General features: G+C 42.7%; 1 protein-coding gene across 7 annotated transcripts in view; it reads right to left on the bottom strand.

Annotated features, from left to right (window-relative positions):
* TENM2 (teneurin transmembrane protein 2) overlaps positions 1-17,618 on the bottom strand; it is a 586,296-nt gene extending 568,678 nt beyond the window's left edge. For 3 of the 7 annotated variants that reach the window (XM_088133612.1, XM_088133610.1, XM_088133614.1), the window contains exon 1: positions 16,271-17,618. Coding sequence is in view for 2 of the 7 variants with exons in the window: in XM_088133606.1 (XP_087989732.1) it covers positions 17,165-17,345 (181 nt within the window). In the remaining 5 variants the exon portion in view is untranslated. The remainder of the gene's footprint in view (positions 1-16,270) is intronic. The other 4 variants (XM_088133606.1, XM_088133607.1, XM_088133611.1 and 1 more) reach the window with 3 other exon arrangements.
* Positions 17,619-17,853: the final 235 nt, after the last annotated feature.

The following is a 17,853-nucleotide window of genomic DNA, read 5'->3' as shown; positions in this document are numbered from 1 at the left end:
TTACCTTATTTTATTCTATCAATATTATTTTTTATTTTTACTTCTATTTTAGAGTGACCGTTATAATGTTAGTTTTATGCTGGTCTATGATGGCACAGCGGCTTAAGGACGCTGAAAGTTGCTGACCAGAATTGGTCGACGCTTCAGCGATTCGAGTCCAGCCTTCGCGTTAGCAGGGTGAGCTCCTGTTTCCTCCCCAGTTCCTGTAAACCCAACAGGTCAAAAACTCACGTGAGTAGATAAATGAGTACTCTCACTCTGGTGGGAGGAAAAATGCTGGCAGCGCCTTGCAAAAAGGAGTGGGGAGCAGTTGCCGGTAAGCGTGAAAAACCGCGCTCCCCCAGAAAGGGTGCAAAGCAACGGAAACCCCGCCTCCTGCACTCGCCAGCTGGGCTCTGCTCTAGGAAGGAGGCACTGGCAAACCACTTCCGAAACACCTTGCCTTGAAAACTGCAAAAGGACTCCTCCAAGCAGTCACTGCAGAGTCGGTAACGACTGAGCGCAGATTAAAAAAAAAAAATGATGAAAATTAAAAAAAAAAAATCCCCTCTCACCCCTATGGGTGGTCTGTGTCTTCATCAATCTCGGGTCCTTTGCCAGAAGCCTGGGAGTTTGAGGGTTCTGCTGTTGACTGCGTGGATTTTTTTCCTCCCATTGAGCTGGCTCTTTAGGACCTGTCTTATCCTTTGGTGGTACCTAGATGTTCCTGTCTTCCTTGCCTCCTCCTCATGGTTCCTATGTGACTGTGGGATACCAAGATAGCTGGTCTGTATGTCTGCTATGTGGCCCACTATTAGTTCCATCAAATCAGTCTTAACTACCTTCCCTCTCTTTACTACCATCCAACCACACTTCTCTCTCCCTCTCTCTCTCCCTCTCTGTCTTTCTATAAGTAATGTAATGTAATGTAATGTAAAATGTTTTATTACATTTTATATTTAATATCCCCTTTCTGGGGGGCAGAAAGTTCTGCTTAAGCATTACAAAAATATTACACATTAAAATTGACCACCCAAGAAGCTTGGATGAGTTTAGCCTCACTGAAGTTGTACTGTTGATGTCTAATCTGGAAATGTATTCACAATTTCAGTGATGTCTCTGTTAGCATGGAGAAGGTAAATATTTGCCAACCTGTCACATGATCCTCATACAGAATGTTCTTGTGACTGATAACTAGGAAAGAGCTGAAGGAAGAATGTGATAAGGTTTTTCATACACTCATGCACAGATACATAGAACCTCTTGGGGAGGAAGAGGGAAGCTGAAATGGGCTAATGAACTGTGAAGTTGAAATGGGCTAATGATGTGGCAGAAAACAGCTGGAGTCAAAGGGAAGGAGAAAATGATGAGCAAGCAAAGGTATACTTAAGCACTCTTAGACTGCTGAAGAGATACAGGTTCCTTGGTGATTCAAGACATCAGAAAGGAAGAGGGAGACAATATGCAAAGGGATTGGTCTATCCAACACAGTTTTTCAGAGGAAAAAGATCCCAAGAGATAAGAAAAAGATTATAGTTGCACTAGCCACAAGAGGGTATCAGCTAAGCTAAATAAAACCCCTGATTAACTCTAAGGGTTATTTAGTAATAGATATGCATATAGTAACAACTTAAGATAGACTTACACTGTAATAGCAGCAAAGGTATTACTGTGGCTGGCTAAGAGATAATTAACCTTAGAATGGTAAAGCACTTAGACTATAAAGGAATTTGCAGCATTTCAACTTCTTTTGAAAGCAGGCACAGAGGATCTGTTTCTATGCTTTAGCTGAGTCCTGTATGGGTAGTTATCTAAAAATATCAATCTCTCAGAGAAACTAATATTTTTCTGTACTTGATATGTTACACATAAACAAAAAAATAAATTGCACTGGTTGACAAGGTTCTTGTATACTATCTTTTGTCTGAGTGATCTTAAGAGCCCTTTCACAATGTATACACTAAGGAAACCTCACCCATATCTGCATGCATGCTGGTTTCTGTGTGAGCTCAAACTGAATCATTGAGGTTTGAGTTTAACTGAAAGACTGGAAAAGATTCAAGGCTAAAACAGGACAATAAAGCTATTTCAGAGTCTTAATCTATACATAGATATAAGACAAATAACTGAAGGAGATGGATGTTGCCAGTTGAAATAAGAAACTGACTTCTCACCTCCAATTGTATGACCCCCTGCTTCCAACACAAGAAAAAATCCAAACAGCACAAGATTCTGCAGAGGAAATGGGAAATGAAGGAAGTTGTCTGCTCCTTTCTTCCAACTGCTCCTTAGTGTGGTTCTTCAACCAGACGGTCTCACACTTGGTTGTCTGTGGAGCAGTGTCTCTGAAAGCTGTTGTCTCACAGATGACAAATGCCATCCCAAGCACCCCTGCCCTAGGCTCACTTCCGGTGCAAGGCCCAAACCTAGGTAGTTGTATCTCTAAGAAAGGAACTCCCCCTCTGGGCCTACCCAGTTCTGATTATACATGAGAGATTGACTGTCTTATCTACAGTCAAACCTTGGATGAAGATGGTGTTATTACAGACAACCTGGCATTTAATAACAGCAGTTGGAGAGCTACCAAGAACCTGGACTTAGGAACAAATATTAAGGCCTGACAGATGGGACAGGCCTCAACTATTACCCCAGCCAGTAAAGATCCTTTATTGCTTATTTTTATAAGAGTTAACAAGTACTTCTGATGCAAATATTCTACTATTAAACCTCATCCAAACATATATTTATAGAGGCAATTCCCTACTTAAATTTGTGGAAAGTTTGTATCCCATAATAAAACCCTCTACTGGGTACAAAATAAAATTATCCAGGTATTTATTATAGACATCAATCATACAGCTATAAAGCAGATTCCCTGTAATTGCAATTACTTTTCAAAATTTTCAATATGTTAAACTATGGCTTGTATCCATTAGTGTCCTTCTACCAGTAGAATCAACATCATCAGTGAATGAAATGTTTCTCTCTTTCCACCATCCTTCATGCCCCAGAATCTCTTTTGTGTTTTTCTGACACAAATGATAAACTCAGAGGAGATCTGGACAATACAAATCCTGTTAAACATTATGTGACACTCTTATTATAATTCTGAGTACCGGATTTTGGTGACCCCTTTTGTTCAAACATATAGCAAGTTTCTGAAAGAGTGATTACTTAAGATTTGAATGATTTCTGAATATTTCTAATCCTACATTTCTAAGTTATGATTTTTCAATAGCTAGTTCAAATTTTTCAACAAAATGGAAAAAAATGAAATAAGAATAAAATTGTTGCTTCCTGCAAGAACAAAGCAAGAATGTGCTCATGAGCCCTGACTTGTCCATTTCTAACTCCCTGACCTTAATTGCCTCCTGTTCTTGAACCTCTGTACCAGGGAGCCAACTACTTCCATTTATAAATGCAATCAATTTTAAATTCTTCAACTAAATCTCAATCTCATGAGTATCCTACTTTTGTAGACCAGTTAAGGATCATATACCGAATTAATATTTCAAATTCTTGTAAACTACACAAAAAGCTTCAGCTATTAGGCAGTTTTAAACAAATATAAATATCTTCCACATTCATTTTAACCTTGAGATGTTTTAGAAATAAAATTCCTGGAATTCCCAGGCAGCAAAAATTTCAGTTGATTGTTCAGCATTTCAACATAGTTGCATTATAAGGTCACTCAGATGCTAGAATAATGAACCCACAGCAAAAATATTTAGCTGCCGTAACTTAAGATAGTATATGGAGCAATGCTCTTGGGTTTTTCCTATTATTTTCAAAATCAGTTAAATGTATTTATGATGTCAGGCTTCATGGAAGATAAATTATTTAATGGCATTCCACAGGTCATGAAAAAACCAAACACTAGGTTGTCACAATTCTTAACATGTACTAAGCAGATACTTATCACAACAATACCCTACTTTTTACTTCTTACTGTACAAATAAATTGTAAACGAAACACTAATTTTAACAGGTTGTGGAAAAAAATGTGGCTATTTTAATGCTGTTTTGTTCTTACTTTCTTTGATAAGTGTTATATTTGCACCTGCCCTTGGGATAATGTGAATGCTTACAGTGTTCATTACTGATTCTTTGCCCAGAGCCCCAATAAGAAGCAGGGCTGTCTGATCACTACAACAAAAAAGCAAAATATGTTGTATGGTAACTTAGTAAGATGTCCATATGTTTTGACTAACTGGAATGTTGATTCAAACTATAATGGAGCCTGGATTGCATTAACACTTTTCCCCTCAAATTGATGGTCAGTGCCCACTGTCATCGTGTAACTGTCTACTTCTTACTATAGTAAAAAGGTAGGACAGCAATGAGATGCCTAATTGCTTTGTGGTGCTTAGAAGTTGAGTGCATCTGGATTGATGCTTAAAAAGTCTAAATAAAAACTTTAGGAGCAGCAAATGGAAGGAAATGACTCTTTATTTAGGAAATGTGAAAGTGATTTCCTATTTTATCACTAGCAGTATTTATTTATTGGTGAACAAATGATATATATTGTCGCTTCTGTTAAGGATTACAGATCATTCTAAACTTGACCCATATCACTATTTTAAGTACACAGTACAAATTCAATTCTACTATCTGTTCTACTTTTTTTAATGGCAGGAACATTTTTATGTACGTATTTGTCTACTGCTTTATTATAAAATTCTTAGAGAGTATTGTGTTGGACCCAGACTCTACTCCCCATAAAACAGACCATTTCTGTAAACAGAAGACATGCCCTGAAAAAAAATCTACCAATATTGTTATGACTCACCCTGTGCTTATTGGATCCTACAGAAATCACCCACAAGGTATTGAATTAAGACATCCAAAGAACTGAATGATCCACTGAATTTCTCTTATGGAAATTATACCTATTCCATTAGAAGCCTTCCCAAAGGCTGAATCTTCTTAGCTTCAAAGTGCTGGCATACAGCAAGGGCCAAACTCTGCTCTGGAGTCCAAAAGGATTGTCCTGTGAGCATGTTCAAAACTTAGGGTTCCTGGTGAGTTTTAGTTAGTAAAGTTTATGCCTTGCTACATTTTGAACCACAATGGATTAATCGGTTATCATATTAACATAGACAATCTTTCTGGTCTTGTTTTTTTTTTTTTTAAATAAAGTTCTGATTAGAGAATGACTAATACTAATTTAATCCATACAATGCCATTTTGGCTTATCACAATGGCCTCTTTTTTGTTGACCAATCTGTCATTTCAACCTCAAAGAAATAAAATTATTTTTTCCCCCTTTCTCTCTCTGCTTATTAAAAGGACAAGATAATAGACTGCCTGCACTTTCTTTCCTTTTAGTGACTTTTTCAACTTAATCCAATCTTGTATTCTTTCCCTCACATGGTTTCTCTTGTTCTCAAGCACATTCCAGTGCAGAGTCTCAGAGATCATGATCACACTTGGCCATAAGCTTTTGCACCAAGAGAACACTTGAAAATAAAAACTCATAACATCAGCAACCTTTTCTCCTCTGGTCCAACAGACTGTAGTGAGCAAAGAAGGGAAAGGGAGGAGGAAAAAAAAAAAGCGGGGGAGGGCAACTAAACAGTGTCCCAAGTCTACGCCACATTCAAACTTACAACTCCCCCTTACTAAGGCTCCCTGCCTGTCCTTGTGGTTGCCCTTCTTGGAAAGAGGTAAGAAATAGTTCCTTCCAACCTTTACCACACAACGGCCACTTCATCAGTTGCTGCCTAGCACCACCATCACCACCAGAAGGGGCCACAGCCAAGGACTGAAGAGTCTCCTACAGTCTTCCTGCCCAAAGTTGCCCATGGAAAGAAATTCATGCTCACTTTTTGTAAATAAATCAACGCCTTTAATGAAAAAGGAAAGCCAACAGCAAAGGAGACAGCTGTCCCCTCTTTTGTACAACCAGGTCCAAGGCAACTTAGAAGAAGAATTCAGTAGGGCAAGGGAAATATATGCAAATAACTCAGGATACATCACAGCCACCCTCTACACATAGCCAAGACTGGCAAGCTGGGAAATGAAAGAAATCAGAGCCACCTACATGATCTATATGAGGCATACAAGCCATGTTTCCAAACATGGAACATGTGTGAAGCATTATTGTTTATCCATACTGGTATAATGTCACAGCTTAGGCAAGAGTTCCACTGAACCTTTCCCCGCCCCCCCTCATTTGGTCATCAGCTATTGTAAAGGCTTGCAGAAAGACTGTCCACCTGCAGCCTACTGGGCGGCAGGGGTTGGTTGGTCAGGCAGCCTATCAGAGTTTTTTTCAGTGGCAACAAAGGCATGAGTATTAATTTCAGTAAGGGAGAATTTTCTAGGCACTATGTAGGCCAACTCTTTTCTTCTAAATCTGAATACGTAAGCTATGTGAGATTTGCCCCGTTCGACAGAGAAACTCTCGTGACACGTGTGGTTCACAAAGAAGGTTTACTCATGCGTAACGTAGTAGTCACAAGCAAAGCCAGGACTGGCTTGGTACAATTGCATCACTTGTTATATTCCCCCCTTCCCGCACTTTTTTCCCGCCCCGCGATCACGTTGCTGCTGCGGATTATTGGCCCCCCCAATAATCCCCCTTGATTGTCCATGATGGCAGGTTCGGTCAGGGTCCATTGTCCTTGATGGGCAGTCCCCCCCGGCTTGGGTTGGTCCCTCCCCGTTACGTGCAAGCCCGCGGGTTCTGTGCTGCGCGCGATCTTGTTTCGCTGCCTGCGGCCCCGTTCATTGTTGGCTCGCGCCGTTATCAGTTTATAGTTAAAAGCTTCCGCTGCGGTTTTCCTGTTTGGCTGGGCACAGGTGGCCCGTTAATTAGCGGCGCTTTCAGTTCCTCTTTTCCTCGCTAGCTGCCGCCGGTGGAGTTCGCTGGCTACGAGCTTCCCCGAAGCCCCGTGCTGACCGAACCTGACATACCGCCCCCCTGAAGACAAGTCCCCCTCTTAATTGGGCTACTAGGGTGTTGCCCCCCCCATCTGCCATAACGGTGTGCCTTTCCTTGGCTAAGTCACTTATAGGATGGGTCCCCGAAGGTTCTCCTTCCCCTCCTTCCCTTCCTTCGCCGCTGCGCACGTCGAGCAGCTGGCCACGTACTCCCTCGTATCCCTCCGGAGAGACGGCCACCAGAACTGTTCACGCAGGAGGTGGAAAGTCCTAACAAACCCACAGTGTCCCGTAGTGTCCTCGGCGTGCCCTCTCCGGAGCACATCCACCCGGCAAGCTTCTGGAACGTAGAGCCTCCCCTTGTGCTCCCAGCAGGTCCCTTGTTTCTTCAGGGAGTCCTTGTTATTTACTAACCAGGGGTCTCCCTCGCTCGCCTCTGCACAGCGCCGCCTCAGCTCCGGCTCGGCTCCCTTCCCCTGCTTCTCCCTTGGGGGTTGGGCTCCGCCTTTCGCCTCCAGCTGGGTCGTCCTTGTTGGGTCCCTGGATTCGAGCGGCGGCTCCCTCAGTGTCCTACAACCTTCCAGGTTCCCCTGGCCGCGGCCAGGTCCCGGTCTATCGCCGGTTGCTTCACTCACGCTTGGCGCGGACCAGTCGGCTCCCGGCGCCGCTCCTGCCCCCGCTCTTGATGCCAGTGTGATCGCCGCCTGCTTTGCCACGGGGCCCTCGGGTCCCGCTGCCACCGTCTCTGCTGTAGCCGACCCCTGTGTTGCTGCGGGGCCCTTCGTCGTCGATGCCACCGCCACCTCGGCGGTCTCTGACCCCTCTCGTTTGTTGGTCGCCCTCGGCGCCGTCCTCGTATTCGCCTGACGGGCGGTTGGTCGCCCGGGCCCCGCTGCTGTCGCTGCTGCGGCTTGCCGGCCCTCGGCTCTCTGTCGCGCAGTCGCCACCTCGCCTAGCTCCGTGGGGTCCTCAGCTCCCGCGCCGCCTCCGCGGCTCAACCTGGCTTCCCCGGTGGTGCCGTCGAATCGCACCGTCTCTGCTGCCACGCTCTCTCGTGCGCTTGCCGCCTCGGCTCCTCTGCCGGTCTCCCTCGGCGCCGCCCTCGCCGCGTGTGCAGTTGGTTTCCCGGGCTCTATTGCCGCCGCTGCTGCAGCTCGCTGGCCCTCGGCTCGCCGTCGCCCAGCCGCCACCTCGCCGGGTTCTGTGGGGCCCCCTGTTCTCGTGCCACCTCCGCAGCTCGACCCCGTCTGCTCGGTGGTGCCGCCGAACCGCACCGTCTTGGCCACCCAATCGATGTGCGGGTTCTGGCGTGTAAGCCATGCCAGCCCCAGCACTAGTGCATGGCCGGCCCCCGGGGCAACTACTAAGCCTAGCTCCTCCCGGCTTGTCCCCACTGTCAAACCGACCGGCTCAGTGCAATACTGCGCCGGTTCCCCCCCTGCCGTCGATCCATCCAACTGGCTGAGTGCGAGGGGCTTCCTGAGTCTCCTCACGCTGAGCCCCAGCGCGGATGCCAGTACTGGGTGGATCAGGCAGTGGGTGCATCCCGAATCCAGCAAGGCATCGACTTTCGCCTCTGCTTCTGATCTCACCCCCTTGAGGTGGACCCTGATCCTCATGGGCGAGTAGCTTCTTCTGTCCCGCCCTTCCTCATGCTGCCACTCCGTTGGCTGCTCTGGGGTGCGCCTCAGCGTCGCCGGCCATCGCCTCCCGCTGGCTCGCTCTCCCCTCCTCGCAGAGCCGGGCTTCCTCGTGAGCCAGCCGGCTCCGCTGCACACCGCTCCACTAGCTGCTGTCTCCTCCCAGGATCGGTCGGGGTCCCTTATAGCCGGGAATCGCCGGCCCCCGTCCTTTGTGCAGCTCGCCAAGACCCCCTGCCTCGAGGGGCACTGCACCATCCGATGCCCCTTGCCTCCACACCGGTAGCAGGTCCCTGCAGTCTGCCGGACGTTTCCAACCTCGATCCTCTGCCGTCGGCTCCTGCGTCTCGCCTCCGGTGCCGCCTCACTTTGGTCCGCTGTGGCTGGTATCGGGGCTCGCGCCTCTCGCTTCCCCGGGTCTCCGGCATCCCCCGCCGTCTCCACCAGCCAGCTCCACTTCACTAGAGCCTCCAGGTCGTCCCTAGTGGGTGCTCCCCCCTGGATCTCTGAGTGGAGCCTGTCCTGCACAGGGAGATAGGTTAGTGGCTTGGGGCGCCCCAAGAGCTCGCTCCTTGAGCTCCTGAATCGGGGCGCTTCTGCTGGCCGCCGACCTCCCTTCGCGCTCCCCGTCAGGCTGACCACTTCTGCTAGCCTGGTCTCCACGCCGCCCTCTGCGGCTGCCCCAGCCGGGGCCCTGGGTCCGCCACTCCATGCCTCCCGCATGCCCGGTACAGCTGTCGTCTGCTGCTGGAGGTCGCCCTCCAGCCCATCCAGCCTCTCCTCCGGCTCCTGGCTCCTGGACCCTGCGCCGCTGCTCCCGGGAACCGCACGTCCCGTCAAGCCCTCTGGCTCCGTCCCGCTGCTGAGCGCCCGCTTGGCGCCCCGCGAACTGGCCGTGGTTGTGGGTCCCCTCTTCCTCACGCTAGGGACTGGAGTCATCTGCGCAACCTCTGGTCTAGGCTCCGTGCAGTTTCTTGAGGTCGTATCCTCACTGCTGCCGGTATCGCCCGATTCCTTCTTCGCCTGCGACTCTGCCCCTGGGGCCTTGCCCCACCGGAAGATGGCCTGCAACATCACTTGGACAGCATCCATCCACTGCTCGATCTTGGCCTCCAGTCGGGTGAATCGTTCCTCACGCTCTCGGGCCTCAGGTTCCGAGTCACTACTCGTCGCGACCCCCCATGCTGGCGACCCGTTGGGGCTCCTGCCCCCGCCGAACGACCACCCGTCCTCTGGCGCCCTCTTGGCTGTGTCCGTGCGCCATTCGCCCCGGACTGGTCCCGCCATCACGCCTTCGGATCTGGGCTCCTGGTAGCCCAGCTGGCACGCGGTTTCCCCATCGCTTGCCATCTCCTGGTGCCGTTAATCAATTCCTCTCCGGTCTTGGCTGCAGGGAAAGAAAGGTGAGCGCTCCTCGGTGTGTACCGGGTAGCACTCAATGTGAGTCCTGGCTTTATGTGAGATTTGCCCCGTTCGACAGAGAAACTCTCGTGACACGTGTGGTTCACAAAGAAGGTTTACTCATGCGTAACGTAGTAGTCACAAGCAAAGCCAGGACTGGCTTGGTACAATTGCATCACTTGTTATATTCCCCCCTTCCCGCACTTTTTTCCCGCCCCGCGATCACGTTGCTGCTGCGGATTATTGGCCCCCCAATAATCCCCCTTGATTGTCCATGATGGCAGGTTCGGTCAGGGTCCATTGTCCTTGATGGGCAGTCCCCCCCGGCTTGGGTTGGTCCCTCCCCGTTACGTGCAAGCCCGCGGGTTCTGTGCTGCGCGCGATCTTGTTTCGCTGCCTGCGGCCCCGTTCATTGTTGGCTCGCGCCGTTATCAGTTTATAGTTAAAAGCTTCCGCTGCGGTTTTCCTGTTTGGCTGGGCGCAGGTGGCCCGTTAATTAGCGGCGCTTTCAGTTCCTCTTTTCCTCGCTAGCTGCCGCCTGTGGAGTTCGCTGGCTACGAGCTTCCCCGAAGCCCCGTGCTGACCGAACCTGACAAGCTAGGCTATTGACTGCCTTTGATTGGGTTATGGTGATTGCCCAGCATTTGATACTATGTGAGATGAGGGGAAATCTTTTTTTTTTTTTTTTTTGGCAACAGCAGTGAATTATTATGTCCCTACATCTGGAAGGCTCCAAGACACAAAAGCCAATTGTATATTTTGGACTAAAGCTGAAAATTCCGTGAATTTCAAAGTTTTAAACTGCAATTTCCACTTTCTTTCCTGGGAGAAGGACCAACTGAATTCATTGGAATTTATTTCTGAGTTGACATGTACATGATTGTATTGTTAAGCTTTACAAACTCACCTGTACACATCTCCTTCCTGTTTCTTGAAACTGTATTAATTTTAATGGATTTAAGTCTATTTAATATTTCCAGATCACAGTTTATGTTTTTCACTCGATATATAATTATATTATAGCCTTTACACTTAACAGGGAAGCTGTCACAGAGATTTGTGACATTACAAGTAAATTTCAGCCTGCAATTTACTAAGCTACTTCACATTTACATTAATGTGACTGCACGTTAGTATTTGCTTGCCAGAATCTGCTTTAATGTTCTTGTCCCTTAGTATGTGTATGCTTCAGTTGCCTGAGATATTTTCGTATTAATAATCAAGACTGCTATTATCAAGATCGTTATTAGCTGGAATTATATCAAAGGAATATAACTGAACGTCTGATCATACTATAAAAATTAGGTATTGCTGAACAGCATTTTGGATTAAACAGTTAATTTATCATTAAAAAATTATTGTGTGTGTGAGAGAGAGAGAGAGAGAGGGAGAGGGAGAGGGAGAGAGAGAGAGGGCTCAACTGTGCTAGAAATGTGCCTCATCCACCTATACTATGGTTCCTTTCACTTCAGGAAAATCACAAATAATAACATAAATATTTATGTTTTAATTCTGAAATTACTTTTCCTCCATTTCCCAGAGGAAATCCTTGGCCAACATTGGAGGGCTTTTACCAAGTTTCTTGAAACATTCCTTTTTTTATTTTTCCTTTTTTAGGTATAATTCAACCTGAAGAATTGTAATAAAAAGACTGCTGCTTTTAAAATTTTTGTTTGTCTTAACAAAGATATAACCCTGTTGATATTTAGACTTTTCTTTTTATGGTAATGGACTAACCCAGCTGCAAACATTTTATGAACTGTTTTTTTTCAGTGCTTTTCTTGTTTTTTTTTTTCATTGCAAAATCACAAATCATCTTCCCAATTTCTCTTGCAAGATAAAATTCAGTAGACAAAGCACATAATTTTCTTTCTTTCTTTCTTTCTTTCTTTCTTTCTTTCTTTCTTTCTTTCTTTCTTTCTTTCTTTCTTTCTTTCTTTCTTTCTTTCTTTCTTTCTTTTTCCAGGAGTATCATGGTAAAGAAAGTCTCAGAAAGCTGTACAGCAGTCCTGTCTGTAGGGCCATTCTCTGTAATTATGCTGCTTCTCTTCCCCCCCCATCATCCATCTGTCTGTCTATCTATCTATCTATCTATCTATCTATCTATCTATCTATCTATCTATCTATCTATCTATCTATCTATCCATCCTACAAATCCTGGGTTTCAGTGTGGAAGCACGCTCAGTTTTAGAGTAGGATTTAGTACATCAGCTAGGATTATGCAATTTATTGAACATACATTGTTGATTCAACCCTACTGCAAAATTTTGGAAAATTGTGTCAATTTGATGCTTTGATTCAAAGTGTCCAATCAGGTCAATTCAATTTTCCTAATCTCTTTGTTAAAAACTGAGGTTTCTGATTTTAATGCCTTTGATTTGATTCAGTAATTTGATCTGAACAGTCAATTTGGAAAATCAGTTCAGTTTGGGGATTTGATCAAACTGCCTTCAAATCAAATTTCTAAATTAAACCTTTGCAAAGCCCTACTAGCAATTCAATGTTCGTAATGTCATTTGCTATGCTTCAATGCTCCTGATTAGTTCCAACAAATCTTACAAAATCTGAACAACTGATATATGGAAATAGGTTTCCAAAATATCTTCAAGAATGATGGTCACCTTACCTCTTCCCCCCCCCCCCCAATGGAAATCTGGTTGCACCCTAGGCTTGACTCTTGAGATCTCAGCCCCAACTAAAATCTACCATCATCCTTCTTTCTATGTTTGAGTTCTATAAATGAGTGAAGGGATATTGATTTTATGACTGAGTGAATGGAACAGTTATGGTTTATTTGTTGAAAGACTGTAATCTAGACAAATAGGCCTCCAGTTTTTCTTTAAAAATCAAAAGCAAATACAAATCATATTTAGCTTCAATAGGAGTCGACACATATGTTTTTTTCTTTGAAATGAGACCCTTTATGCATTCCTCTTGCCTCTACACTTGCAGAGAAATTAAATCAAGCTTAAAGGTCTTAAATTGTTTTACATAATGACAACAGGAATCCCTTTTACTGCAAGAACCACATTGCCCAGTACAATATTCTTGTTTCAGTTAAGACAGCATTTTAACCAGACAATGAGCCTCAAAAGACTTGACATTTCTATTCACCAAGTAAGGACATGCAGTTCTTTTCTCTTTTAAAGAGGACCTGTTCCTTTGGGGCATGGAAAACTAGCAAAAAAAGTTTCAGGAAACGCTAGCCAAGCTATAAAATGTATGCTTTTTAATTTTATTGTTTTGCAAATTTGCTGGCTCCTGCAAGTCACAAAGCAACAAGCCTTAGTCCATTAGTATGACAGTAGTGTTCTTACTAACAACTGCTTTTTACTCCTTCTGACAAATGTGTTCTGTGCCATGGTTGATGTTTGTGTAGTAATTAGGACTGATGGATAGGGACGCCAATGCTGCCGAAAGTGCCCCCCAATTTAATGTGAGCGATTTGTCAAATGTGCTACGATTGCATTGCTGACAGGCACAGCCAGGAAAGCACTTTGTCATCTTTCCACCAAGCAAGGTCACTCTGGTAGGGGATAGAAGGTTCCACCAATGAAATTTTCATGTTTATCAGTGATGTGCATGGCCTACTTTTTTTTATTTCCTTTTCAATGGCAATTCAAGTCTCCTCTGATAAACTTGTTTTGCAACAGACATCTATGAGGGTTGTTTTTTGTTTTTTTTTTAAGATAAAAGGCTATTTGAATAAACATGCCTGTGTGAAAACATTCAGATCCATGAAGAACGCACTGCTGTTTCTGTGGAAAGAACGCTTTGATTAACATTTAAGATTAGAATCCAACCTATGATCTGATTTTAATGATAGCACTGAAAATGCTATGAATCTTAAATGTAAGTGATTCACAGGGGTGGGAGTAGGGAATCATTATGCAATCATAGGCCTAGTGGGTAAGTTTTCAAACACAGAATACAATGCCACAAAATTCAGCATAATCAGTTAAGCCACACTGTCTCAATGAAGTTAGTAAAATAAGTGATCAACCCAGTTGTTTAGCAAAATATGCAGATTTATCTTATATCCTAGATAACAATAGTTGGTCTTACTGGTGAAAAATTGAACAATATTCTCCAGATGTTGGTAGCCTTATTGCTATGGAAAGTGACAGCTATTCATACCAAAACTTGCACTACAGGCAATGACAGCTTCATTTTCCATTTCTGATCCAACAAGTGATACTTTTTTATTTTATTTTATTTTTTCTTTATTTTCTTTATTTAAATTTATTAGCTGCCCAACTCCAGTGGACTCTTTCATTGAATACTTTCATAGAAGACTGCGTGTAACTGTACTTACATGGGTTGTTTAATGGTCACTGCATAAGCAATGGCTGTACCTTGGTAATAAAAAAGTGCTACTTCAAGATTGGATAGAATCTCGCTATTACTGATCAAAAGCAAACAGCAGGACCCTTGTTAAGTCAAAGTCTCAATGTTATTCAAGCTGTCCTGAAGATTCCTTGACTATCGTTTCACTATAGCATGCCAACTCAATAACAGCCATCTCTGAAAATGAGATCTTTATGACTTGTAACATAATAACATAATCACTGTATAACAGAATATTCTATTAGTAAACATTGTTGCTTATGGAAATTTGTAAGACAGACCAGTGAATCTCCCTGAAATTTCCAAGTTAAGAAAATGAGAGGGAGGGGAGGGGGAAAACAAAACAAAGCAAAACAAACTTTGAACTGGATTTGAATTCTCTGGCTAGCTTTTGGCAAGCCACTCTCAGTTCTCATAGTGCTATGGAAATGACAGCACTGGTATATTTTGCCTGAATATGCTAAGAATTGTTGATATATGAATGAATTCTTCTCAACATGCAGGAAAACAACTTATTGAAGTTTCAGTATTGTTCTGTGACATGCAACCAGATAGTTATGATTAACAATAAAGGACTACATTCCTGGGCACTTGTGCAAATCACACAGATAAAGGCAGGCATAACTTGAATTGTTTCAATTTGTTTAACAGCAACCTATCACTTAATGGAACTGGCAAGCTATTTTTATAATTATTATTTGCTTGCTTTTTCATGAAGAACTAGCTGGCATGGTCAGTTAAATCACACTGCAGTATAAAGAATTTTTATACACACACACACACACATATATATGTATGTATGTATATGTATATATACTCTGTGTGTGTGTGTGTGTTCTAACTGTGCATACCTTTCTCCCTTCCATATTATGGTCTTCTAGACTGAAGTAAAGATGACTTAAAACTAGTTTTACCCCAAATCTGGTGCAGTAACATATTTTATTTTAATAGTGGCACACTTTTCCATATATATACATATATATATATTCACAGGAAGCATTCTATGTACCATGGAAAGTTTTTGTTCAAACACCAACATTTCCAACATTCAGTAACATACAGTAGTAATTCCTTGTGTTGGCCTTGTGGAGATCCATGTTCTAGTCTACCCTCAGCCACAGAGCTCACTGGATGACTGGGTTAATCATTTTCTCTCAGCCCAACCTACCTAACAGGGAACACTGTATATGCTGGTTTGTGCAAGGAAGGAAGGAAGGAAGGAAGGAAGGAAGGAAGGAAGGAAGGAAGGAAGGAAGGAAGGAAGGAAGGAAGGAAGGAAGGAAGGAAGGAAGGAAGGAAGGAGCAAACATTCTTGTACAGGATGACCAAGTTAAAATATACTGTGGAACAGTATAGCATTGCTCAAAAAATGACACACAAAATTTATTTCATGTTATTGTTATAAAAAACAAAAACAAAATTACAGAGAGGTACACATGAAAAATCTATTTAAAATCTGAAGAGGATTCTGCAGAGGAAAAAGGAAAAAAAACCATGAACCAGTTGGTTCTGTATTTTGGTTATAATAATAATGCCAAATACACACAGTTTATATATATATATGTGTGTGTGTGTGTGTGTGTGTGTGTGTGTGTTTGTTTAATTTAGAAATATTTATCAACTACCATTTCACTAAAAATATCCAAGCCACTTAACAAAATCAGTTTCAAAGAAAAAAAGAACAGGGATATATTAAAATATTAAAAATGATTTAAAAATCAAGTGACATATTTTTAGAAAGTAGCATATAATCCCAAGTTAGTTCCATCAGAATTTTACAATAGATTAGACAAACAAGTCAGAAAAAATGCAGATCTATAGTATACGTGTGTGTGTAAGAGATGGAAAAGCTTAAATATCTCCATACATGTAACAACCTATTTTCTCATTATTTATCACGCTGGAATACACTAGGTGAAACGTAGAACATGGACATATTTGTCAGCCAATGTTATGTAGTGTTAACTTAATTGGGTTAAACTATAAGTAAGAACATAGTTTAAAGAAATGTCATTTACCTTAAGTCAAATCGCAAGCTGATTGACAATCTACTCGCATACTGAGATCAAGGACATTGTTTCACTCCTGCTTATCAAATATTCAAGATTCATATTCCTGCTCTTATAGATTCCTTGCTAAAGCTGCTCACTGCACAGGAAATGATATATTGAACTATCATATACATCAGACATTTTCTGGCAAAATGTTTAACAGTGCTCACTAAATATTAGAAGGAACTTCCAAAATTGCTTAATGGGCTATGACTTCAGTCAATGAGTAGATTTTCTTCATCTATATAGTGTTTTTTTTTAAATGTAAGTGCTACCCATTACTACAGAAAACAGTAGAAAAATAAATATCATCTAGAAAAGACCACAGTCAATTTCACCTAAAATCAAGATACCTATTTTTAAATTACCTTTCTATTCCAAAGCAGATGTGCAATGTGCTTTAGAGAAAAGTGCATATAAAAATAATTATGCAGATACACAGAGAAAGACACACACAGAGGGAGATTTAAAATGGAGAAAAACAAGAGTGTTAAATAATGATGAATTAATAATTGCACTGAATAGAATTTTGTTTAATAAGAGAAAGGATTTTTAATTGTTTACCCATGTGCATGTGACAGTCAGACAGTTTTCTATGACCACAAACATCAATGACAGTTTTGCCATTTAATTCTTTGCCCAGTATTATATGGGAGTCAACAATTAAAACAAAAGAACAACATCCAATATTAACTTAAAACAAAAAAGCACCCATTATGGGAGCAAATTTCATTGAGGCTCGGGGCAGGGGGAATGTTAACCCAACTTAGCAAAATGGGGGAAGGAATTCCACAGGCAGATCAAAGAAATAATATTTTCATCTCATTATGTCTACCTTCATAATTATAAGAAACTCATCACCTTCTAGATGAATATGACATATAATCATTTTTCTTGCATATTTTCTGAAGCAGGAAACCTGACAAGATATAAATGCTGCAAAGTAATTTAGGTTATTTGCACTTCTCATATCAAGTACAGCTAGGATGATGTATAAAAGAAACAGAGGTAAGCTAAAAATATGTTTAAATGCTTGATTCATAACCAAATAAATAACAGTTCTCTCTAAGGAATGGAAGAGCAAATATATTTAGATCTCCCCCTCAGAGGATAAGGGAGCTTCACTCCTAAAAACAAAAATATCAATCATAGAAGCATCCACTTCCAGCTCAAATGTCATTGCAACTTAAGGAACATTAACTCCTACATAAAGAAACATGTGCAGATACTTATCTTGCAAAGTTATCACAGAGTTTGAAATATACGGGGAAAAGATCCACTTCATATGCACATCCATTTAAATCACATTCTTCTAAGCAGCTGTTCTGTATTTTTAACTGAGATACATCCTCATTCACGTGACCAGTCACACTTTCTATATTTATCGAGGATTACTACATAGGCATTTGTTAGAAGAAATATCTACTATACTGAAGCCCTACTTTTCCTTATCTGTATGTTTAATATGATTCAAATTAGGGATGCAGTCCAATATCAAGATACATTTAGTTGAGATGTCTCCCATAACAGTATCTATCATCTGTCCTAGC

The sequence above is a fragment of the Python bivittatus genome, unplaced genomic scaffold (assembly GCF_059951505.1).
Source record: "Python bivittatus isolate LINGU-HERP-01145 unplaced genomic scaffold, Pbiv_v1 ctg000080_np1212, whole genome shotgun sequence".
Classification (NCBI taxonomy): Eukaryota; Metazoa; Chordata; class Lepidosauria; order Squamata; family Pythonidae; genus Python; species Python bivittatus.
Note: the sequence above shows the minus strand (reverse complement) of the source record. Positions and strands in the feature narration are given on the sequence as shown.